A 27,152-nucleotide genomic window follows, 5' to 3' on the forward strand; every position below is an offset into this window, starting at 1 on the left:
CAAACCATGCATCACTTAGCTTTATAATATGCCTCATTTTACGTGAGTAAAACATGGGCTCAAGTTATGAATGACTAACTCCCTTCGCGTAAAATTCCCACGTGTGTTTTGTCCCTCTTTACCTACCGTAGCTACGCACAAGTATGGCGCTCTGAGAGTTGTGACAACTGTTTTGGTGGTGTAAACAATACATTTTCTCATTTCTAAAACACTCTTTCCTCGGAATTTATATTTATTTGAACTACCAACCACTTTACGACACAGGTGAGGGATGTATACGGTATCTTATGGGGTCTGCCTGCCCAAAACAAGTGCACGTGGGTAGTGGCTAGCTAATGATGCTAGCCGAGCTGCTAGCTAGCTTACCCATGTTACCAACAAAATAACACTACAGGTTGCTAGGTGTCTGTCAAATTATACGCTTTACCAGGTGTTTCTCATTAGTTTAAGTCTGTGTTAATGTTAATCACCTAGCGTGTGCATGCGGTTTAGGTAAAAACCTGGTGAAAATACAGACCTACATCAGGTGGGTAACGTTAACGATAGTTTACTGTAACGTTACTGTAGCTGTTATTTAATTAACAGATAAGACACATGATTAACGACAGTGTTACTAATAATTATGTAGATATCTATCTCATTTAATGTCAACAGCAGCAGCGTATAAGACAGGAGGTTATTGGGGAACACTAGCTAACTTACTAGTTAGACAGCAAAATTAAGTTTATACGTCAAACTAAGTAATGGAATTGCTATATTTAAGTGGTTTTCACTGGTTATGTTTTCGCTATGTCAACGTAAGTCTTGTAAAATAAATGAATGCCTATAAACTTTATAAATGAATCGTCTCAGCAGCTGGGATGTTGACCTGCTTATGTAGCTAGCTATCCCCGGCTGTCACTAGCTTCATCAGTTTGTGTGGTGTAACGTTATTTTCAATAAAAGATGAATTCAGCTGAATGATGAAACATATTTTTATACTGTAAAGAAAGCTAGAACAATGACAGAGCGCCAACTAAAACAGGGGGCCGATTGAAAAGATGAGCTTAAAGCCTCTTAACTTGCTAAAATTGGTCCTAATGACAAAATTTCTGTTAGTAAGAAGTTTAGCTGTCTCTGTAAATTGGATGGACTAATTAACTCAGGTGTGTCAGTGGCCACAGGTGCTCTGCTCTGATAATTATTTCATTTTCATTGTTCTTGTAGGTAATGTATTCTCTTTAGTTTCGGTAGGATTTTAAAAATGGAATGTCACGTAGATTTAACATGCCCCTCTTGACAAAATTATTCTGACATTACCATAATGAAATCATAAGCAGCAACACCAGAAGTCTAAATCCAAACATATGGCCAAATATTGCATTATATATCTGGAGGCATCAGGCTCTGGCATTATCAGCATGACTACCACCAGGAACCTCTACAAAACATCATAAGGAGGCAGCATTTTACCAAAAAACTATCATTGTGCATCTCAGTTTTAGTCATAAGTTTGAATTATGCCAGGTTACTGTATCGTAAGTGTCCCCTTATTATCAAAAAATATTGAATTTATATATTGTAGATAACCCACTCTGGGATTCAACCATAATTTGTTCATACCTGTGTGTTGTTTCACTGTGTTTACATTTGTTTACACTTTATACTCTTAGTTTTTTATTATAGTTCTGTTTTTTTTTATTATAGTTCTAGTTTTTATCCTTATCCTCCTTATTGCTGCTGGACTGACAGTCACCAACAAAGTTTCGTTGTTTTTTTTACAATGACAATAAATTCTCTTATGCCTTTAGTTTGTCTAAAGTGTAGTATGGAGTTGCAACAATCAATAGAAATTAATGATAATCATTTCAGTGTTTTTTCAAGCAGAAAATGCAACAAAATTCAATGTTTTCAGCTTCTCAGATGTGAAAATTTGTACTTCTTCTTTGCGTATAGGTAACCTCCAGTAAATATCTTTGGGCTTTGGACTGGTGGTCAGACAAAACAGAGCACTTGATGACATTACCTTGGTTATCAAGAAACACTGATGGCCATTTTTCACTGTGCTCTGATGTTTTATTAGCCAAATAACTTATTAATTAACCCACAAAATAATCAACCAACTAATAATTATACACATAAATAATCGTTATTTGTACTATGCCAACCTGCTGTGGTGATGTAACATCTTTTCATTTAATTTACCTTTCTCACAACAGACGTTTTGACTTGTCATAGTAGGAAAAGCAGAGGCCACTAATGATAGCTCTGTTCTATTTTAGTGTCCCAGTGAGAGTTAACAGTGAGGAAGCATGCACAATAACAGGAACCTGAAATCAAAACAGCTTAATGGAATTCAGTCATTATTAATGTGACATGTCAAAATGTTTTCTGTACAAATTGCCTTTCCTGCTCCTAGTTAGTCTGAAGCTTTTCAACATTCATGCTTGCTTTCAGCAGTTCAATGGCACCATCATGTCATACATTATCTTATCCCGTTGCCCAAAGTTTTGACATAAACGAAGAGATAATCAATGGAATGACAGTTTTTCAATGTAGTTAACTATTTTCCCATTTGTTTTTTATTTTTTATTCTATTTTATTACATTACTGTGATTTATGTAGTAACAGGGAAAAATGATCATGCCATCATAAATAATTTTCACCATCCGGGGTCTACCACTGACAGGTCTGCACTATATGTGAGACAGTCCTTATAATAATGCTGTGTTGACCAAGGCTCTGTCTGTTTTTCAGACCATCATGCCGTCCGCCTGTGACTCTCTGATTGAAGACATCGAGGACATGGTGTCCTCTAGTGACCCCACTCCTCACGAGAGACAGTCTGCCAGAAAGAGTATCATACCAAGGTCCAGGAAGAAAAAAGAGCTTCTGAGCCATGAGGAGCTCCAAGCTGACAGGTATGTCAAATGTTTGATATAGTGGTACAGTAGTTCAGCACGTGAGTGAGTTTATTGGGATATTGCTAGCACACAGTGTGTTTTAGGCCGATGGTGGGCAAGTAAATGCTTTATTCCCTGTTAGTCATCTAGAAGTTGTAAAACAAACAATAAATCTACCCTGCAGAGTCCAAATAACTGCAGCTTTTATAACCAGTCTGTATTCACATCAACATTTTCAGTTAATCAAATGGATTGTGATACATGTGCGGGATATGTGACTATAATATTTTGATAATTCCTTATTAACACTGAATATGTCAGTTTAGTCAGAGAAGTATAAAAGTAAAGCACTGCAGAACTTGTGTACAACATTCAGAACATATCTATGATACAGAACCCGTGCCAGGTTTGCCTGCGCATGGCTCTAAACATTGAGATGGCTGAACAGGAGGCTAGCAGCTAAAAGTGCAAACAGTGCTAACAGTTGCAATAGTGCTGACAGAGCTAACCCTGTTATTGAGGGGGTGACCTGGTGGGTGCTTGTTAAGCTTGTGCTGCGATGCCTTTCTGTCACAGTGTGTCAGGATGCGGTTATAAGTGTTAACCATAATAGGAGCACAGTGCAGAGCAATGGCGATTAGCTGGTCAATGGGATACACGCACAGACTCACATGCACTAATATGCACGTGTGGCCGGACCATCTACCACAGCAGATCACAGAGAAGCTCACATTCCCTGCTTGGGACGCCATTACTTGACTATATCTTAACATATCAAATAGTTGTTTGCTGCTTTATTGAGGCTTTGAATATCGTATACAGCTCCTTAATGAATTTTTTTAATGTGGAAAAGAAGGACAGTAACTTTTCTTTTACAAGTGTAGTTTGATACACTTGGTCTGGACCAAGGAAAAAATGATAGTAGTGTTGACTTTTAGTTGTGGTCAGTTTTCATGCGCACACAGTTATGTACCAGGATATGTAAATACAAAGTCATAAGGGCTGACAGGTAGCTCATTCATTGGGCAGTTATGGTGACTACCATCTTGTATCATCAGCCCTACATGGATCTGTTGGGGGAATCTGTGAGAGTCAGCAAGTTATACAGTGTTTTACTGCTGCTTGTTTATATTTAACTTCTTTAGTGACACTAAGATCTCATGAAGAAAGAACAGATTGTGACCACTGGACCTCACATGTCATTAATAATGATGGAAAAGTAAAAACAGGACACAAGAGGCTTCTCAAAGTAATATTACAGAGTTCAAATTATTTTATTTTATTAAAATTTTAGACAAACTATTTTAGATTATTTTTACTTTTCAGGGAAAATCCCAAATGTGAAAAAAAAGGTCACAACCACTATCACAAAATCCTGTGATTTGTCTGCTTTGCATTCATATTACAAACGGATCACTCCAGAGCCTGCATGGAGGCGGTCTCAGTCTCAGTCTCAGTCTCAGTCTAAAGTTGATCTTTTGGTCACTGTTTTGTAGCAGATTCATAAAACAGCATTAGCTTTAGATTTTATTTTTTTTGTTTTAATCTCAATAAGAACACATTTGATTTTTGTTCATTTTCAGTGTGATCCCTGGCACCCAAAAAATCTGGATGAAAACGTGGGGCTGCAGTCATAACAACTCAGATGGAGAGTACATGGCCGGACAGCTAGCTGCCAGTGGATACAAGATGACAGGTAAGAGATTTAATTGTGGTGGTTTATAATAAGGAGGTCAGCTGTTCCCTCATTTACTTACCTTCAGACTGATGGACTGAAGGTAAGTAAATGAGGGAACAGCTTAAATGGTAGAATTGTGTAGTCATTTTGTATTAAATCTTTTTTGTATCAGATGTTATTATTACTATTAAACACAAGGGGGCAGTCTTGCTTTATAAGTAAGCTATATCTTGTGTGTTATTCCAGTGGGAGACGTTGAATTGAGCTTTAGGCTGTGTGCTGCCCTCAACAAACTCAACCAAACAAATGAGTTTGGTTAAAAATACTTAATGTGAGGGTGTGGATGATGTTTGAAATCCAATCCTTATAAACTAGGAGGAATTTATCCCATACTTGAGAGGAAAGGTTCAAGAGGTCCACTGAGAACCAGTCTTACCTGAGAGGATTGATGATATGGTGCAGTTGAGACACTGATACAGTTGGGAACAACAATAGACTATAGTGTGACTGCATGCCACCATGGCTGGCTAACACATAAAGCTGACAAGCATCTTTTACATCTTACTTTTCAACTAGACACATTAAGCAGAATATGACTTAAGTAGGTGCCTGGCTTTTTTTCCTGCAAAACTGTTTGGTGAAGCTGAAAAACCTTTGTTACATCATCAAGCGCCTTTGGCTTTCACAGTGCAGAGTACAAATACATTTGCTGGTATCTGATAAGTGAACTTATACGGTCATTCATGAGGCTTTTTTTTTTTTTTTACGTTGATGCGGTACCAGTGTGCATCTAGTTTTCACCAGTGGGGTTTAGCTGACACATAGCAACAGGAAGGAAGAGTGCAGCCAACTAGGTCCTCAAGTAACAAAGGACCAAATGTGAAAATTCCACTTGGCAACACTTGCAGACTTACTGGTAGAGTCTGCTCTCTATTCAAGAACCAAGCCAAAGCCTTCTTGTAGTGTGTGTAAATATACAGTAGGCTGTTCTTTCATCCATTCTGTAAAGCCTGGTGAAGGCCCTGTGCCAAAACGTGTTGGTGTTTGTCAGATAGTGTAACGGAGTTGTTATTTCACATATTCAAGAATCTTTGTTGTTTTTACTTCAGGAGATGGATGTTTTAAGCCTTTATGGAAACACTGATTGTCACATTGTTGAATCTAGTGGAAACAGTTCTATGTACAGTACAGGCCAAAAGTTTGGACACACCTTCTCATTCAATGCGTTTTCTTTATTTTCATGACTATTTACATTGTAGATTCTCACTGAAGGCATCAAAACTATGAATGAACACATGTGGAGTTATGTACTTAACATAAAAAGGTGAAATAACTGAAAACATGTTTTATATTCTAGTTTCTTCAAAATAGCTACCCTTTGCTCTGATTACTGCTTTGCACACTCTTGGCATTCTCTCCATGAGCTTCAAGAGGTAGTCACCTGAAATGGTTTCCACTTCACAGGTGTGCCTTATCAGGGTTAATTAGTGGAATTTCTTGCTTTATCAATGGGGTTGGGACCATCAGTTGTGTTGTGCAGAAGTCAGGTTAATACACAGCCGACAGCCCTATTGGACAACTGTTAAAATTCATATTATGGCAAGAACCAATCAGCTAACTAAAGAAAAACGAGTGGCCATCATTACTTTAAGAAATGAAGGTCAGTCAGTCCGGAAAATTGGAAAAACTTTAAATGTGTCCCCAAGTGGAGTCGCAAAAACCATCAAGCGCTACAACCAAACTGGCACACATGAGGACCGACCCAGGAAAGGAAGACCAAGAGTCACCTCTGCTTCTGAGGATAAGTTCATCCGAGTCACCAGCCTCAGAAATGGCAAGTTAACAGCAGCTCAGATCAGAGATCAGATGAATGCCACACAGAGTTCTAGCAGCAGACCCATCTCTAGAACAACTGTTAAGAGGAGACTGCGCCAATCAGGCCTTCATGGTCAAATAGCTGCTAGGAAACCACTGCTAAGGAGAGGCAACAAGCAGAAGAGATTTGTTTGGGCCAAGAAACACAAGGAATGGACATTAGACCAGTGGAAATCTGTGCTTTGGTCTGATGAGTCCAAATTTGAGATCTTTGGTTCCAATCGCCGTGTCTTTGTGAGACGCAGAAAAGGTGAACGGATGGATTCCACATGCCTGGTTCCCACTGTGAAGCATGGAGGAGGAGGTGTGATGGTGTGGGGGTGTTTTGCTGGTGACACTGTTGGGGATTTATTCAAAATTGAAGGCACACTGAACCAGCATGGCTACCACAGCATCCTGCAGCGACATGCCATCCCATCCGGTTTGCGTTTAGTTGGACGATCATTTATTTTCAACAGGACAATGACCCCAAACACACCTCCAGGGTGTGTAAGGGCTATTTGACCAAGAAGGAGAGTGATGGAGTGCTGCGGCAGATGACCTGGCCTCCACAGTCACCGGACCTGAACCCAATCGAGATGGTTTGGGGTGAGCTGGACCGCAGAGTGAAGGCAAAGGGGCCAACAAGTGCTAAACACCTCTGGGAACTCCTTCAAGACTGTTGGAAAACCATTTCAGGTGACTACCTCTTGAAGCTCATGGAGAGAATGCCAAGAGTGTGCAAAGCAGTAATCAGAGCAAAGGGTGGCTATTTTGAAGAAACTAGAATATAAAACATGTTTTCAGTTATTTCACCTTTTTTTGTTAAGTACATAACTCCACATGTGTTCATTCATAGTTTTGATGCCTTCAGTGAGAATCTACAATGTAAATAGTCATGAAAATAAAGAAAACGCATTGAATGAGAAGGTGTGTCCAAACTTTTGGCCTGTACTGTAAATATTGAAAAAGGAGAATCTGCTCCCTTAATTAAGTCATCACAGCAGTCAATGTGTGTTATTACAGATATTAACATTGTTTTATCAAAGGGATAATGATATTTAAAATACAACAAGTCCTTCAAGTTAAACGGCAAAATATATTTTCTGATCTGATGCAGGGCGCCGTCATTTGCCTGTGCCTTCCGAAACCATTAGCAGTAACTGATTGGAAAATAAATCTGCTCTATAACCTGACATTGCTATGGTTAACACTTTGTTAGGCAAAAACAACTTGGTAAGGAAGAGAGAGACACACTGGTCTGAGTTAAATTACTACTTTGCCTTGGTTAGGAGATGTTCTCTATCATTTTTAGGTCATCAGGAGTTTAAACGTTTTGTCCTGACAGATTTATGCGTCTGAAAATGCATCATTGTTGACAGGTCTCAGATTGTTGGAAAAAAAATGACTTGAACTTTAGTGCTACCCTTCATCTTAAGTTTGCATGTCTTTTGCATAGAGGCCAGACATATTATAGCCTAGATTACCAGAGGTCTTTCATGCTGCATTAACTGTGTGTGTGTGTGTGTGTGTGTGTGTGTGCGCATGTGCACAGGTGAGAGAGACTGACACAGACAAAGCAGGGTGTGACAAAGACAGATGATCTATGTTATTTCTGCACGTCTGTGTTGGGTTGTCAGTTGAAAATTATCTTAAGATAGTCAAACAGTTTCCCTGTGTTTGCGTGCGTGTGTGTGATCCCATGTGTGTAATGAAGAACACAAAGTTCTTTTGCCAAGTTACGTGTGATTAGTTGTTTAGTGCCTACATGTGTGCAGAGTGAGTGTTTGTATTGCATTATGTGTCTTTCTTTGTGCACTAGCTCTTCTCATCTGTGTGTGTATGAGGGAGACACACACACACACACACACACACACAGAAGAAGAGAGAGTTAATATTAACCCCTCGGGCGTTTCTCTCACCATGGGGTCTCCACAGCCATAGAGGGACATTAATCACACACTTCAAAAATGCAGATGTACTCTCTCACTCTCTCGCTCACACACACACACACACACACACACACACACACGAAACACAATTTACTCATGAACACAGGCCAATGGTTTCCCCCTCATCTGGTAGTTTAGACCCTTGATCTCTTTATCTTTTTCACCTTTCTTTGTTTTAAGCACTCTCTCTGTCCCTTGAGCGAGGGCATACACATCCAAACCAGGGCTGCGTATCGGCAAGATGGCAAAAGTATAGGCATCACGATACAGGGATTACGATCCTATATATTGTTATACCATACGCCAGGCAATATATTGCAGTGTTTTTTGATTGGATTTTAAGACACACCACCATATGCATAAAATCTGAGTCAAAAAAGCTCACTTTTTACGGAGTCAGAACAGTGGGATCTGCATTTATATTTATCACTGTCCCTGTAAAACACCAGCGATATGCTGTTATGCTGGAGTGGAAGAGTCACCTGCATTTATATTTGTCACAATCCCTGTAACACGTTAGCGATATGTTGTTTCCTGGGTTTCGAGTCATAAGGCTAAGATAGATTTTAACACTGCTCTGTGGCATTCAGGGATTTGAACACAACACAAAATAAACCACTGCTAGGAATCTTTGTGTGTAAACCATTAATTAAAAACTGACACTGTTTTTGAGAATCAGTGCAGTGTCACAAAACATAATGTCGCGATACTCAGGTGTATTGATATTTTCTTACACCCCTAGATACAACCTGTGTCACTTGACACTAGAGCAGAGCCTGTGTTAAAGCTTGATATTCAGTGTGCTAATTGTCTTACACTATATCTGTTTCTATAATGTCATTCAGTGTAGCAGTAGTAATTGTCTCACAGGAAGTGAGTGTAGCGAATACCTGTTTATAGTTACAGAGTTGTTTTGTATTCCCACCGTGATGTCTGTATGAGAAATATCTGCCTGTGTCAGAATATGATTACAGTACTGCGGCTTCTTGGGTTGTCTGAAGGTCCTCAGCAGATAAAGACACATTTCAAGTTGGTGTAATGGAATCCACTCTGAGGTAATAAGGTTAAAACATGCTGTTATGGATATTGAATTTTTCTTATCTCTGGATTAGGTTTGTTTTTGTGTCCTTTTCTTCTCCTTAAAGTAGGGCCGTGCAGTGACCACGCAGAGAGCCTGGTTCCAGTGTTCAGATAATATTACTGCAGTTTAATTCCATTACCTTTCAGCTCAGTAGAAGTACTCCCAAATAGTGGTATGAATATCTGTGCTCATAGAAAAGTCGTTCCTCTCACCGTTATCTACAATTTAATAAGAAATTTACAACAAATAAGTGTGTTCTGTTTGGGCGTCTTTGGCAGCCATCATTCCTCAAGACACTAAAACGAAAAGGTGATGGGTCAAAAGAAAAATGGGTCACCAGTTCATTAGTTTTTAATGACCCTCAGGTTGTCTTTGCATGCACTGCTCTGACGAGGTGCTGCAGTCTGTGTCTATCTGTGTGTGTGTGTGTGTGTGTGTGTGTGTGTGTATTGCTCTTCACACTTGGTTGTATCCAGGTTGTGAGCTTACCACAGTTAGAACAACATGATCACTGCTAACACAGGTTAAAGTTATGGCTCGGTAAATGTTTACTAATGAAGCGCCTTCACAAGCATACATGTTTTATTAGTAGCTTGTCTGTTTGTGTGTCTGCGTGTGTCTGCGTGTGTCCTTCAGGTAACAGCTTAGCAAAAGCACAGTCCTCTTGTTATTTACCACTTCAGTTGATATGGTTTTATCCCACTACGTAGCTGAGATGCCTATACTCTTCACATTTGAAGCCTCAGAATATTCGCCCCGTCTCTCCCTCTCCTTCAGCCTTGTTGTCTCTGTCTCTCTCTCACACACTCCCCTCTCAACAAAGTACTTTAAAGGTCAGTGTCTCACTGTTAAAGCCAAAGGATTAGTTTGGTTTCTATCTCCCTCTTCTACGCTTTTTATCTGTTCTTTCTGTTTTTTTGCATCTTTGTCTCTTCTGTCTCTCCTCCTGCATCACTTTGTCTTTCTATCTCCCCCTTTCCTTCTTTGAGCGTGTGTGTTTTTACACATTGTTTTTCACTGTGAGATTGTTGGAAGGAGAAATTGCCTGTCATGGCCAGAATCAGGGGAGATTACACTCAGGAGAGTCGGTGATTGTTTTGATTGGTATAGAATGGAATGCAATGCAATTGTCTTGAATGGCATGAAATTGTTGGGAGAGCATCGGAGAGAGTGGAATAGTCTGGAATGACAAGGACTGAATTGGGCTTCTGAAGGATGTGGTGTCTGGTCTTGGGCCAGACTGAACGTGAGGAATTCGAGCAGGTATTATTTGTGAGTCGGAATGTTATGCCTTTCATATGACGATATATCTGTAGTGTCTGTCGCACATATCCGCAGTGTCGATCCGCAGAGTTTAATGAAGAGAGTTTGGACAAAGACAGCTTCCACTTCTCTGAAAACATGACATCACCCTCTCTCCCTCCCTCTCTCTCATCTTTCCTGCCTGTTTTCTCTCTTTCACACCCCCTGCCCTCCCCTGTCCCTCTTTCGTCTCCTTCTAACTCTTTCTTTCTTTCTCAAACTATGACATCACCTGGTGTGAGGCGTAGTAGCAGTTCCTGTGTAGGCCTCTAGGTGGCAGCCTTTGCTCATTGGAAGTTGAAAGAGTGCTTCTCTGCAATATCAGGATGAGGTCATACTTCTGAAAAAACACACTCTGTATTCTCATTCACAGTTTCAAAAGTTGTAACTTTCAGCCCCTGAAGGCAACACAGGATCTTATGTGATGATGTTAATACAATGAAGCCTGCTCTTTGTTAACACTGTTATTAACCTGAAATCAATATAATGTAATACTGTATGATGTCATGTAGACTTTTACATAACAAGAGCCTTGGTGATTAAGATTGAATATAAAGCGGATGCATGTTAAAAAGACTGGTGACTGGAGAGCATCTTGGCATGTGCATACAGTAATTTTTCAATAAAATATGTAGGTATTTTATTCCCTCAAATGTTAATTCACTGGGTGCTCACCAGTGCAGCAAGAAGGCTACATTTATTAAGTCATAGAACATTTTAAATATTATATATTTTGTAATTCTGACCAATCTGAGAGGAAAATGTCTGCTCTTACTCCCCTGAATTTTTGTCTTGTTTAATTTAACTTAAGTGAAACAACAACCTGTGTCACCTCTCTCTGTTTTCATTGTCTCCACTCTCCTTCGACTGCCTGCACTTGTTCAGCCTGGCTCGAGTTGCTGTTCTTCCGTACAACCAAAGAGGGCACTGTTCACCCATGATAGTACACAAATGAACCACATTGAGCAGCAGAGCAATCTGCCAAAAAGTGACTTCATAGAAAGGCGTGTATACTCACATATGGGCCTGCACACACGCGCATGCACACCCACGCGCACATTAACACACACACACACTCTCACTCTCACTCGCACACCCTTCATGGAAAGTCACACCAGGATATTTTGATTGTTTTTGGCTGCTCCCCTCCCCTCCCAGTGTCCTCTCTGCCAGCCAGCCAGCCACACACACACACACAGCACTTCAGTTATGATTTTACATACCGGTTAGGCAAAATTACTCCCCAGCACACAATGTCAGCCAAATGAGGCGTTTTCAGTTCCTGGTTTGGATACAGACGGTTGGAGGATATGGGTTTCAGAGAGGGTGTGAGCTGTTTTGATAAAGTGATATGAGGGCTTTATTGATCAGCAAGTATTACAGGTGTTGCTGTGGATAGAAATTGCCTGAGGTGTCGCATACAGTCTGATTTTTATTGGGCCGTTTTTAGATAATGAATTGCTTTGAAATTATGATTATAGTAAAATGCGTTATTGGCTGGTTAACGGTTTCATCACTATATGCATTTTGTGTCTGTTTGAAATGAAGCACTTGCTGATGTATACATGGCAGGAAAGAAAATCATTCAGCATATTTATAACTTTGATATAAACTTACTGGCATTTTACTGTTATAAAGAGTGTGGGACATTTACAGGCAATTAATTTCCTTCATTTTGTCCAATTTTACAAACATTTTCCAGCATATTTGTTATTAATATTTAGAAATTTAGGTTGAAACATAGTTGAACTGTTCTGATCCAGCTCACACTGCGTTTGAGTTACAAGCGCTTCTACTGCTCTGTGTGATTGTATTACATCACTGTAGAGTATTCTCACTCCGAGTGTGAGTGTACCTCGCATACATGCCGTCTCATTCATAAAACGGAGTGTGTGAGGACCTTCTGATTGGCTGACTGTGTGCTACGCAACATTACACGCCGCAATGTTAAAGCCAATGAAAACTTACAATGTTCTCTCTGACTCCACCTCTCATATATATACACACACACACACTCACGTTAGCGCAGACATCCAGCTCACACACACAGTTACTCTTCTCACACACAGTTGCAGACGTAGTGGGAATAGATATTGTATAGGGAAGGTGTGTGAGCGACAGTTCAGTTTTTCGACAGCCGTCACTCTGCAAGATTACACATATCGCCTGGTCTGCGTACGCGTGTGAGAAAGACTCTGCATGCTCGCTCTGTCTATCCACTATCTCGCAACTATGTGTGTCAGACAGTCCCACTTTGCTGATTGAGAGAAGGGAAAGGGGTGAAAAAGAGTGAACAGGGAAAGCGATGTAAGGAAATACGAGAGGAAGAGTCAGCGGGGAAGGGAGGAGGGTGCTGGGATGAAGGGTACAGCCGAGAGATACAGATGCACTTGAAGCCAAAATCAGCCGAAGTGACGGTTGGAAAAAGGGAGGCGAACAGGGAGGGCGACATGCTGCCAGGAAAAAAACAACTAGTCTCTGGCAAATCTGCAGAAATGGAGAGGTGGATAGATGGAGGAATAGCAGAGCGGAGAAAGGTAAAGAGACAAGAGGGGGAGTGGATTATAGAATGAGATACGACAGGGGAGACGCAAGGAAAAGATAAAAGGAGGTTAAGCAAATCAGGACTGGTAGTTGCCATCCGTTGATACATATATGAATCACGTGACATAGTAGCAAGAAAAATATAACAATTACTAGAAACTGAATAAACATGGGACGAGAAACAGACATTTTCATCACTGCATGTATGCTTGAATTGAATATATTGAATGTAATACCCTCAAGGTCAGAGCAAACATTTGACAGGTAGACAGGCAGTTAATATGTAAATATGGATATGTAAATAGTAGTATGGCGACATGAGGGTTAGACAATTTTGAATATTGAAGTTGTCATTTGGCAAAACAGGTGTCTTTATGTATGGGGATTTTGCAGTCACAAAACAACTACTGAATGACATTTGTGTTTTACTATCTCACTACACTACTGAGCACACACTGGTCCAGATTTCTCCTTCGTCATTAGTTCAAGATCCACACAGTTAAATATATTCAGCATCATACTTGTGTTTGGCCACACTGTCGATCTAGTTTGCTGTCTATGTCAAGTAGCTCTCCAATAGTCACTCACTCTACAGCAGGAAATGGCACTTTAAAATAAAAGCTATGTGCCAGAAATTCACTCTACTTTTTTTTTTTTTACAAACTTGACACATTTAAAAGTCACCTGTGGTCCATTCAGAGCTAACAATCTGAATCTAATCCTATACTGTTGCACAGGGCTGATAATTGTTGTGTTTATGTCTGTGTGGCTTTGAATTGGAAATAGACAGCTTTTTAGCTCCCCCCTTCCCCAGTGTTTCCAAGTGATATTATTGTTGGTGCCGCTGTCGCAAAGACAACCGTAACAGTTTCCGTTATCCTCAGAGCCTAGCCACAACCAACATCACAAGACACACCGCATTTTGTTTTTCACAGTGACTTTGGTTGTTTTACCTTCCACTATTTCCGCCACTGGGGATGGTAACAGGCAAATAACTTACACTGATACTCTTTGGTAACTGAGGCTAGCTTCCGGGGAAAACAAAAGGCTATCCTCTTCCTGTTTTGGTTGCACAATAGTTGATGCGTTTCCTGTGTGCAGTAAATTGAGCTTTCATTTTCCTGGGAGATCGTACCTGGTGGCAGACAGAATTGCATAGTGCTGTGAGGCTCATAGAGAACCAGTCTAAATGCAGATGGTGTCATTATTTTATAGCCATTACATTGGGCAATCAACATTTACGTTATAAGTTAAAGCAAAAAAATACTCTACTTTCACTTCGACAGAGCAATACTGTTGAACTGATAATGGGAAAGCCCTCTCCCATCTCTGCAAAAAACGTGCACACACAAACACACACACACACACACACACACATGCACACACGTACGCATGCACGCACACACACAGTTTCCAAGGCTTCGAATTCATCTAAGGTCCCTACAAATAGACCCATGAGTCTAGGCAGTCAAGTGTAACCATTTAGAGGCCAGAAGATTAGAGTGATCCCAAGTCGTGTGTGTGTGTGTGTGTGTGTGTGTGTGTGTGTGTGTGTTGATGATCCTACAAGGTGACCCACATGTAGGCAGCACCCAGTAACCATTCAGAGGCCATGGGATTAGGGACCCCAGCCATTCGTGCCTTAAGATTCCCTTGAGAGAACAACAGATAGAGGAGGAAAGGGAAAATGGGATAACTTGAGGAAAGGAGGATCTGTGGTCAGTCTAATCCATTGATTACTCTAAGGAAAGGAATTTTGACAGCATCACAAACCGTCCTAAGGAGAACAACCATTGCTATAAAAAAAAAAAAAAAGAAAGAAAGAAAAACATCATGGGAGTCGTAAACTATAGAATCAGTCTAAGGGATTTATTTGTGTCATCCTTTTTAGTATCTTTTTAGCCACATTACTAATTGAGCCTTTAGTAAATAAGTAAATAGTTAAAGTGATGCCTTACACCACATGCCTACTTGTGATTGTAAGGGACCGCAGGAGGGAAACGAGGATTATTTTTCCCTGGCACTCATTTCTCCAAGGATAGGAAGATCTCCCTTATTGCTAGTAGCACTTCCCATATGTGAGCTTTAGGAGCAAGGAAGGAAAATTACAGCTGACTGAAAGAGAGACCACTCCCTGCTCCTCTGAGAAATAGCAAAAAACAGAACAAATTGATTCCCCAAAGGGCGGTGATATCTCAGCCTTGTTTCTCAAACCAGAAAGACGCAGGAAAGGTAGGAGGGAAAGAAAAATGGACGCAAGAATCACTGCTCCAGTCTCTCTGCTGTCCATTTGTTCATTCGCACTTTCATTTCTCTGATGAAGAAAGCTAGAGATAAATGAAGGGAGAAGCTGGATAGGAGTTTCCTTTGCTGCTTCTCTCAAGAGGAAGGAAGCATATTCCCTATTCCCAGCAGAAGCCAGCCAGCCAGCCAGCTAGTCAACCCCCTGTTATCCCAGGAATACCGCCTGCATTCCACAGGGATCGGGAATACCCTGAAGGGATATAATGGGAATATCATGGAGGGGATGTGAGTAATGGGATAAGGCAAAGAGCCAAGGGAACGGATTCGGGGGTGGAGGGGATTGAGGAAGAAAGGGACTAGGAAACAAGGAAGATAGGAGCGCGTCTGGAGAGGGGATGACGGGTGAAGCCAGGTTTTGCTCGCATCCAAAGTGTTGAGCCTTATATGAGAGCAGGGAGACAACACATACTGGCAGAAGAGATGGCCTAATGGCCAAAAAATTAAAGCCAGTGGTCTGCAGATTGACAGTTCAAATCTTAGACCAGCATGTCCACACTGTGTAGGAGATAAAGTCATGCCTTCCCTACCCTTCAACATGTTGCATCAGGTGCCATTTAACAAGGCATTTAACCCCCAGCGTCTCAACGTGAGCTGCTCAGTGGGCAACGTGACATGCCTGTGGATTTGTTGGGCAGCTCCCAGTTGTGAATATGTCACCCACTCTTCAATGCCCCTGTCTTGCCAGTTCATATAATACAAATGCTTTCTTGTTTTCTTGGGCAACTGGAATGCCTAAAAGTTGAGACTTCTTGTCAACAGAATTGGATGTGTCCCACTAATTTAGAGCAAGTCCCACACAAAATTTCTTGCTACTTTGAATACTCAAAAGTGCACACAATCTGTGGCTGACAATAGTCCCCAGTAACTACAATGTTGCTAAAAACTGCTATGCCCAGTTGTTTTACAAAATTATCAAGCCTTTTTTTAGAGTGAAAGCATGCTAAAGCTCCTCCATACCATTAGTACACCTTCACAGATGTTTTTACTCACATTGCTTGATTGGACCTCTGCTCAGGACTTTGTACTTTGGACTTTGCTCAGGGCATGCACAAATCCAGCAAACTTCAACCTTGCAAGAGGTCTAATCAGCCATAGTAATTAGAAACACCTGCATATGTGTGCTCGGCCTGTAAAGATATGTGTCTTCAGTAGGAACAAATGGGAAATGCATTGTGTTTTTCCTTTTATGGGATGTGTTGCCTGCAAGAAAAGTATCACCAGTGTTATCTAGGCCTAGATGTTATGAGGAAAATCTCTGATGTGCGATAACACTTCAATATTAGGATAAATTACAAATATTGAAGTGTGCATATTAGCTATACAGTTGCTCTGCCTTTCTGCTTTCATAGTTACATTGCGAACATAGACCCTAGACATTGAATAACCTATATTCACTGAATAGATAAATGAAATAAATTCTTTTGAGCATGTGTATATGTTCTTCCCACAATGTATGCATATCGGGTATAACTTTAGGTTTTGATTAAAAAAAAAATGGTGCAATAAAACAAATTAAAAAATGATGACAGCGGTACTTGGGGACCTGTTGTACAAGATTATTGTGGAGTTAGTCGATAACAATTTATTAAAATTTCATATTTGAATTTTTAAACTCTTCCAATTTAGAAATGAATGGGATATTATGATTTTAGCATCTAATTATTAAAAATTATCTTGTAAAGGAAAAGTGAAGTAATGACAGATCTATGTATTTCTCAAAGGAAAATAAGAAAAAAAACTTCCCTCTTTTGGCCGTTCAATAGGCTATAGATTACTGAGTTTACAAGGTGCACTTGAAGGCACCATGAAGTCCCTGTTCTTGTGTGAGTGTCAAACTCTGACACACACAGACAGCAGAGGACAGAAGCAGCCCTACTGTACATGACACCAAAATGCTGTGGAGTCTCTGAGCTTATTTATTTATTTAATTATTTATTTTTTTTAATTTTTAGTGTGAACATTCACCTGTCATCTGTGTGGCAGATAGTCTTCTGAGATTTACTTGTCAGACAGAAAAACTACTGCATTTGGTGCTTTGGTGTTTATTTCGGACTGTGATGGCAGGTGTAAATACAATTATTTTTCTTATTCATTGCATTTCTGGCAGTCTTTTGTGATGTGTTGCATGTTCATATCGTGACGGTGATGAAAATGCGGTCTCTCAGCATTGGTCTTATCTGCTTGTTTTTGTTAGATATGTGACATCATAGTTGTGAATGTAAACTTATGCCTCAGTTAACTGTGAAATAAATTGTATTTTTTAGCACTTCTTCAACTTGTTCTTCAAATTTAGCAAAAAAAGTTCCTTTGAAAACTGCTGTGACAGATGAGACCCAGCAAACATGTTAATTAAGGGCACCACGGGGCAACTTGAGTTTTATTCACATAATTTAGCACCAAATATCAACATGTCAATGTTTTTACACTATTATGTCTTCATTTGTTCAGTTGAGTAATGTCAGGGACTCACTTAGCTTTCCTCTCTTGGAGGACAAACAGTGCGATATTGTGTCGGACTCCTTGACAGTCGAGCTAAAAAAGACCAAAGAAAGATGATCTATATTCTTTGACATTTGACAACTCATTGTTGCTTTCTCTGTTTTTGAATAATTGGCTTGTCTGTTTCTTTTATAAGCTGAAAGAGACTTTTTAGTCTTTCTCACTTTTAATTTGTCCTCTCCTCTTTGTTTTCCCTGTCATCTTGACTCAACGAGGAAAACAAATGTAATTTCCCTCATGAAGAGGAAATGAAAGCTTGAAAGACATTAGTAATTAACGTGGCATGCCAGGCTGTTGGTGTGGGTGGAGAAAGTGTGTGGGTGACATATGGATAAAAAGCAAAGAAACTGAGAGTTCGGCATTCAAGGACTTGTAGTAAATGACTTTTTCAAGGCCCCCTTTGAGGTTTTTCCTCCCTCCCTCTCTTCCCTTTGGCCCTTTTTGTGTTGTTTTGGAAGATAACCCCTGTTTTCTGTCTGAGTGTCCAATGTTCAGCCATCAGTGCCATTACTCGCTGACCACCCGCTGAAATGGAAAGCAGGGGTGACCTGTATCGTTTTGTGTGGATGTTCATATGAGGCCACCTGCTGAAATGAAAGCACTGGCTACCTGTGAGTGAAAAGAGAAAAGTGTGAGCATGAGTGTTTGTGTTTTGTATGAATTTATTAGTTTTGCGAGGACCAGTCAGAGATTTAAACAAAGAAATAAAGCAATAACTAGGTAGTTTAAAGAATTCAAGGGTCCCCACAAGTATTTTAATACAAGACGGCGTGTGTGTGTGTGTGAGTGTGCTTGGGTGTGTGTGCACTTCTGTCCTTTTGTAATAAATTAATTCTACATGTGTCTCTGTCTGATCTCTCCTTCATACATATAAATGAATCAGCTATGTGCTAGATTTCCATGTGAGAGCACAGATATTAGATAAAGTGGATTTAAAAGCCGCGGATGATTTGAGCAGTGGGTTTAATTTGAATCATCATCGGACAAAGTAACCTTGATCACCAAGCAGAAAAGATGACTTGACTGGAAGCATCTGCAGGACCTTGCTTGACCAGAGAGAAATTGTGAATGAATATGAGTAACTGTGTGTGTGTGAGTGTGGTCATCCACAGGTTATAGACCTAATAGTACGTCTGCTGTCTGCTCTGCAAGTCAGGGTGTAGACAAGTAATAATTGAACTTGAATTTGCTGGAAGGGGTGTGTGTGCACAGAAACTTTTATTCATTCTCCATTTAATCAGCCACTTGAAATTCATTCACATTTCTAACTCTTTTGTGCTTTCTTTATTTGAGGCGCTCCTTCTTATTCAACCTTGCTCTCCTCTCTCATCCCGAGGTCATATTGGCATTATAGATATACACAGAGAAAAGTTAAAGGATGATCCACCCTGCCAATGACTATTTGTGCATCAGTATCTCACTTCACTTTACGTTGACTTTTTGAGGAAAACTTTTTCTTGCATGCTTTCGGTGAACAAACAATCCAAAAACTAGGCAAATGAATTTAACAACAGCAAAGCTATATCAAAACATCCATTTACAAACTCTCACACAACTTGTGTAGTATAATTCGAGTCTCATTTATCCAGTATGCTCAGTACTTCCCATACAGACAACCCTTTTCGACAGGAAACTGAAGAGTAAAGCCCTGTTTCCACCAAGCAGTACAGTATGGTTCAGTTCAGTTTGGTACGCTTATTTTTTCAGTTTCCACCTTGAAAAGTTGTGGATGGTACCAATGGAACTGTTCCGTACTGTCCCCATTTTTGGTCCCCCCCTCTGTTGGGGTACCTAGCACACAGATCTGGTACTAAAAGATGGAGCTGTGAACACTGTAGTCTTTTGATTGGTCAATAGCAGACGGTCACTCTGCTCAGGGCTGAGTTGTGGCTGGTTTTGAGGCTCATGTAACCACTGTTCATACTGTGGAGAGTTTTACATATATTAGTTGACTCTAACTATAAAATGAAAGGATGTTTTGCTGCCTCTCACAGCAGTTTAAGTCTGAGAAAAATAATTTACTTGGCTGACTGCTGGCAACTTTTAAGGTGGAACATTTACTTGTAATGTTACTCAATGTATAAGTTGACGATGTGAATCCATCACCACACCTTGAATTTCAATGTGGCAACTTTGATCATTACTTTAGTTTTTATATGACCTGCACTTTTAGTAAGTAGTGGATCTTTAAAAATATATATTAATTAATTAATTAATTAATTAAAATATATATTAATTTTCACCGGATAATGTGAATGGCATATAGCCCAATCCTCACTCAGAGAAAAAAAGCTCTGGCAACACTAAATGTGTTGACTTAAGGACTAAATGCACAAACCCACTATTTTTAAATATACCATTTGAAAGAGACTCTCACTTTGTCCTGTTCTATTTTGTTCTGAAAATGTCAGTGTGCAACCCTGTTCTGTGGATGATAAACAAGGCGCAGACTGATAAAGGATAAAATACAGTGAGTGCTGCACAGAGTAGTGAGTGACAACAACCCTGCCCACATTTAAGCGTACTGTTCGCAGTGGAAACGCTAAGCGGACCAAGGGTCTAGGTAACATGTCTGAAGGGTTACTTTTGGTTCCAAAGGTACCGTACCAAAAGTGTTTGGAGGAAACGGGTCTAAGTGAAACTGATGGATGCTCTTCAAAGCCAGACTCCAATGACAGAAACAGTAATTTTACCTCATTGAACATGGAGGCTGCTGGTCTACCACTGCCTCGATTGGTAGATTGTTGTGTTACTTTGGTGAATCTGAACTAACTCTTGAAAACGCTAGAAAGGGCTGTCTCTTTGGGAAGTACTGACTGGATAAATGAGATTTAGATTATACTGCACAAGTTCTGTGAGAGTTCGTACTCAGTAGGGGTGTAACGGTACACAAAAATCACGGTTCGGTACGTACCTCGGTACACAAGTCACAGTTCGTTTTTTTTTTCGGTACAGTAATGACAACTATTAAATATCTTTTACTTATTGGTAACCTTATTAAAACATACCACCACAACAGTTAACTCTTTTTACACAATTTTTGAATGAAACAAATATATATAAAATCCTGCTTTTTCACATTGTTTGAATGAAAATAGAAATATAAAAGTGAAAAATAAAATCCTGCTGTTTTTTTAACGTATTTTTTGAATGAAAAATATAAATATAAATTTCTGCTTAAACAGTTTTACTCAATTAAAATAAAAAGTATAGTGCAGCTTGTCAGCTTTAAAGCCTGCTTAGATTCAGTTTTACTAGGAACTTACTTAGCTTTCCCACTTTGTTAAAGTGCAGTAAACAAAACATGCTTAAATCTAAAGTGCAGCTTAAACAATTTTACTCAACTCCAATGGCGTTGGTTATTTCTTTAGCGCGATGGTCAGGGAAACGCTCTTTCTTTTTAAACGACGACGATATCGTAGTTCGCACCAGATTGCTTTTTCTAGTCGTGCCGGTTAACGTTCAAACTCGGGTGGTGTCGCTTTAGATGCGTTAGCATGTTAGACGTGTTTCCAAGTACATACCCGACCGCTGTTCTGCAGTGCCGGCACACTGCTTTTGTCTTGTCAACTTGTTTATTTCCATCTTCGTATTTTACCCTGAAACCAAAGTGTTCCCAAACGGAGGACATAAGGTTTGCGGGTGGGTCTTCAGGTTCGTCAGGCTCACTTGCCATGTTGTCAAAATGAGAATGCGCTGCACAAAGTGAAAGCGGAGATTTACGGTTGGACTCGGTCCGTCACTCAATTATGTCTGTCAGGGAACTAGATATTTTAAATGGTTCGGCTCGCAAAAACGGAATTAAAATAAAACAAAATAAAATGAAATAATATCCTGCGCCCAGTAATTTGGTACAGGGTCGTGCCGAACCGAAAGTTGTGTACCATATGGTTCGACACAAATACATGTACCGTTACGGCCCTAGTACTCAGTCAATAGCTATGCATTGATTAAACATTAGGTGTGGTGACAAGTCATTTCAAGGTTGTCTGCGTTCAAAAATTAATACTTTTGGAAGTGTTTGGTCCCTAAAATGTGTCGGCTCATTTCTTCTGCAATACTTGGACTAAGCCCCCATGGTGCTAGACTGGGTTAGTTTCAGTCTGAAATAAAGTAATACATTTAACCAAAAGGAAAAGTGGTCATTTGTATTGTTACTTTTAGTTATTCATTCTGTGCGTCTGCTTCTGTCACTCTAATTTGCATCCCATACTCAGTGGCTGGATCAAACACACAAGCACACAGATACATGCACATACAGAAGTGAGTGAAGTTTATTGATAATCCGAGGCTATCCACATGGCAGACAGATGGCTCTTCTAATCTTTCAGACAGACACTGTCTTTTGATATCTGATCTGATGTGATAATGATTACTGTGTGTGTGTGTGTGTGTGTGTGGGTGTGTGTGCGTGTGTGCGTGCATCTGTGTGTGGTTTCCATGGATGAACTCAATAAATCTGTCCTCAGAAGGCCTGCTGACTTGTGCGTGTGTGTGGTCATTCAGCTTTTTGTTGTGTGGAACCTATTTTAATGTTGCGGTTTGATTGTGTCTCCTCTGTCATCATGAGACTATGGTTGATAGCTGATCAATGGTTGACCAGGACTGTTATGACAAGCCTATATTTCTGATCTTATTTTTGCCTGTTTTTGGTCACAAATCAGACATGCTTCGATATCCTGAGTTTATAAATGAAATAATGTGAATATTTATTTTATCTTTTCTTGGACTATATACATTGGAAAGCAAAAAAGAAGACAGAATGAGGTCATTTTGATCTTGAGCTCAAGGAGTTACACACATGATTAGTGAGCTATTAGTGCCACACATACATGCCCTTGTTGGTTACTTTTAAAGCAGATAAACAATATTTGTTAAATGTGTTTCTTTTCATTCAGTTCACTATACTTAAAGGGAAATTTCGGTTTATTTCAACCTGTCTCCTATTGTCCTAAATTTGTTTCAAGTGACTAGTGACATAAAAATAATAATTAGCATGTTAGCCGTTAGTTTAGATACAGCCGGGGCGCATAGTAGCATCAGACCTGTTAAAACGTAAGTGAAAGGGCATACTTCAAGTGCAAAGTTAGTCCACTAAACAAGCTTTTTTTCCACAAAGACTGCCTCATATCGTTAGGATAAAAGATTTAAGGCACGGTATGAGATTGCTGCTTGTTCTCCCGATATTTCGGCTGCGCTTTGGAAAGCAGAGCTAGATGGTAAACAAACATGGCACCACACTGGTAAGGTAAGACAACACGTTTACATGTCGTTTTCTATATGTTCTCTGACATTTATCCTAACGACATGAGGCGGTCTTTGTGGAGATAAAGCTTGTTTAGTGGACTAACTTTGCACTTGAAGTATGCCCATTCACTTATGTTTTAACAGGTCTGACGCTACTATGCGCCCCGGCTGTATCTAGGTTAATGGCTAAAATGCTAACTATTATTTTTATGTCACTAGTCACTTGAAACAAATTTAGGACGATAGGAGACAGGTTGAAATAAACCGAAATTCCCCTTTAATGGTTCAGCCGAGTGTAACATTGCATACAGTAAAAACACCATGATCAGAGCCACTACGCCTACCACTGTCTTCACTTTGCAGTAGAGCTGCTGTGAATCACATGCAAGGAGTGTTGAATTAACAGTAGCTGTAAGTATCAATTTTTAGCTTAACTCTGCAAATGAATTTAGCAGAACAGAAAACAACTGGGCTCCCGCTGTGACAATGCTATTTGAGTGACAGAGTGACTGCTGGCAAATATTGATAAATAAGTCAATATTATGCAAAGAAAGTTTGTCATGGTGCTAAAAATTCAGCGGTGGTGCAGAAACACTTTCCAATTTACTAGCCTCTTCAAGTGCTGAAAGCAACATCACCCTTGCAATGTTAACTCCACACGTTGTCTGAGTCTCATGGCGTTAAGTGCAGTGATACATTGCTGTCTGACTACCTGCCTCAGTGAATTGTAATGTGCTAGTAGCGTGATTGTCTGAGCTTGATTTAGCGTCTCTGACCTGATATCTGATTAAAGAGACTCGGATGTGTGTAGGAGCTGGATTAGCATATAAAAAGACAGTGACAGGACATCAGATAATTCTGATGCCATCTGTTTTCAGTGGAATTTGTTAGAGGGAGTGTGTGTGTGTTCTTCTGTGTGTGTGTGTGCGCAGCCCCCACCCCCCCTCCTCTCTGTCATTTTCCTCGCCACTTTTTTAGGCCTGTTATTTGTATTTGTACTGCAGATCCTCCTTCCTTTTGTCCTATTATTTCCATTTTTGATGTTTTTTATTTTATTTTCATCCCATGGAAAAGTGGACCCATTATTAGCACTGACTATGAACAAAGACATCTATTATTTACAATGGAAAACACTATAAATTGTTCCATTTTGTGATGATTTATTAATTAGGAGGCAAATATTCTGGGATTTGGCTTCATGTCCGCCCCACCTAGCTAATGTATTCTTGCACGGATGCATGGAGGCAGACATGCAAGCAAGTGTGTATGCGTGCACAAACAGATGTGCACACACAAATGCTGTAGGCAGCTTTGTGCTATTAAAACACTTCCAACAGTTCCATAGGATTATCCATTGAGACGCATGCTGTAATTTCTCATAAATCAGATTTTAATAAATACTGCAATTTTCTTGTTCAAATAAAAAGCAGGCTTGGACACAGCAAGATTGAGAATATACATTTTTAATGAGGCTTAGCAGTTTATAAGTAATATGGAAATGATAAACTACACTTACAGGCTGAGAGGAAGTAAAGTGGGAAGGTATGGATAACATTTCGCTATAAAATTGGACAAATAATCATTTGTTTGTAGTTAGGTTTTTGGTCTTAAGTAGGCATTTTTGCCATTTCATTTGGTCTTTTATATTATAAACAGCACTTTTTAAGATTGTTTTGCTTGATTTCGCCATTACTACAGTCACAAGACCACAGCCAATCCTCGTGTGCTATATCTTTACACCTTGATGTCGAATATATCTTTTCGTAACAGGTGTTGCATTCAGGGTTCTCACAGTCACAGGAGTTAAGTGGTATTTTGGTAAACAAAATATAAGATGTTTAAAAAACAGACGCTCAGAAACAGACCTTCCTAATTGATTGTATGTAAATGCATTTGAAGGCTGTAAGCTAGACGACCAATTTGTGCTAGTGTACACGTGTGTAAAATGTTTCGGTCTAAATACTTTCAGCAGAACAGCGTCTCTAATCACCAGCCTACCTGCCAACATCCACGTTCCTTTCACTGCTCTGTGCTAAGCACATCAGCAACAAGCCTGTGTGTGTGTGTGTTTCAGGGTAGAGGCTGTGATTAAGAGCTTTGCGGTGTTCGTTTTGAATGCGGTGGCATTGCAGGTAGAGAGATCAGGTGATGTGTTCAGGGCAACGCTGGGTTTCAATTAAAAGCATTATAGTATTTTTTTCTAATATGGTGGAACTGCAGGTGGAGATGTAGCATTGTTTGTGTGTGTGTGTGTGTGTGTGTGTGTGTGTGTGTGTGTGTGTGTATGTGTGTGTGTGCGTGTGCCAGTGATGCGTGTAATTTGAGGAGACATTGCCAATTGAACAAGGTTGTCCACTAAGCTTATCATGTGTTGTGCGTGCACAATGTGTTTCCTCCAGATTAATTTGCTACATCTCGCTTTTTCCCCTTCGATTTTAGTAACATGCTAGATCAGCAAACGCTGTGAATGTGTTTATCTATCTTTACTCCCAGTATGGTTTTTGACATTTTCTCTCTTTGAGCTAGAGCCGGTTATCGGTACTCGATGCCTTTAAGTTATTGACTGAAATAACCCAGCACCAAGCAGCCCCAAAACATCTCCAGTCAAACTATACCTGCATTAGATTGCCAGGGGTCTGATCCTGGACCGCGCAGACTCTCTGCTGGATCGGCATACTTTCTGTTACGGCTTAACTTACGGTTTAACTCTGTCTTGTTAGCACAAGCTAATGCAACAGCAGCTAATATCCAACACCGAGCTGTTTAACCATCCCAACAAACTCACACCGACACCAAAATGGCTTGACTCTGTTGGTAAACCTGTCAAAAACCATTAGGTAATGTTAGCTCTGTGATGCTAACAGTTAGCCCTGTCACTGTGTTCCCTCCTGTACTTGAATTGGGTTGGATTCTCACCAATTTACTGGTGCTTTTTTTCCTGAAACTGGCAGTTCTTGTGCGTGAATGGCATGAGTTTTAATGACCTGCAACTGAGAGAGGGAAAGTGATGAAACAGCGGAGCATTATTGAGGAAGAGATGTGCATAACATGCAGTGGATAGCAGTGATCATCATCTGCGTGCTGCATCACCATGGACCGCCATGCGCACTGGGCACACCACTTTGCCGAACCTGAAGTGCAGGAGACAACAGAGTACTGTAATGAGAGAAGGGAGAACAGTGGTGCAAGGAAACATGTCAGCCCTTAGCTTGTAATACATTTTTAAATATAAAAAATATAAAACTTAAATATATTTTTTACAGTAGAAATTTGGGTTTTTAATCGGGCTTAAGTCCAAAACTGCTAGCGTGCGTTGAGCTCAGGTTGGGCTTGGACATAAGGGTTATAGGGTTGGGCCTGATCAAACGAAGTGCTCCGTTGGTATCTGTATCATTTTTTATTGGTACTGGTATTGTCATTTTCCAATTGACACCCACACTTTTAAAGAAGCTCTCCTATTTTATCTGCCTCAGTCTCTTATGGTGAATCTTCTTAACCTCTTTCCAGCTTTCCTGGTTTTCACTTATCTCTTTCAAAGTCATCAGCTCCTTTCTTTTTTCTCTTTGGTATCCTCATCCTTGTTTTTTTTGGTCTCATGTTCAACCTTTCTCTCCTTTTATTTGACTTGCCTCTATCCCACAATCAAATTGTATCTTATACTCTCACAGTCTTTGTCTTTCTCCCTCTGCCTTCGTCTCCACACTGATCCTCTAATCAGCAGCCAACAGTGTCTGGGGTTTACTTTTGAAATTACATGCTATGCCTCCCATTCTCCTTGTCTTCCTCTCGTCTTTCCCCTCTCATCTAAT

At 40.0% G+C, this 27,152-nt stretch overlaps 1 protein-coding gene across 1 annotated transcript in view; it reads left to right on the forward strand.

The window, feature by feature from the left end:
- The first annotated feature begins 124 nt into the window (after positions 1-124).
- cdkal1 (CDK5 regulatory subunit associated protein 1-like 1) overlaps positions 125-27,152 on the forward strand; it is a 288,180-nt gene continuing 261,152 nt past the window's right edge. The window contains exons 1-3 of the mRNA XM_033641067.2: positions 125-264; positions 2,737-2,900; positions 4,466-4,578. Coding sequence (XP_033496958.1) covers positions 2,743-2,900; positions 4,466-4,578 — 271 coding nt within the window. The 5' untranslated portion in view covers positions 125-264; positions 2,737-2,742. The remainder of the gene's footprint in view (positions 265-2,736; positions 2,901-4,465; positions 4,579-27,152) is intronic.

Source organism: Epinephelus lanceolatus, chromosome 10 (assembly GCF_041903045.1).
Source record: "Epinephelus lanceolatus isolate andai-2023 chromosome 10, ASM4190304v1, whole genome shotgun sequence".
Lineage (NCBI taxonomy): Eukaryota > Metazoa > Chordata > Actinopteri > Perciformes > Serranidae > Epinephelus > Epinephelus lanceolatus.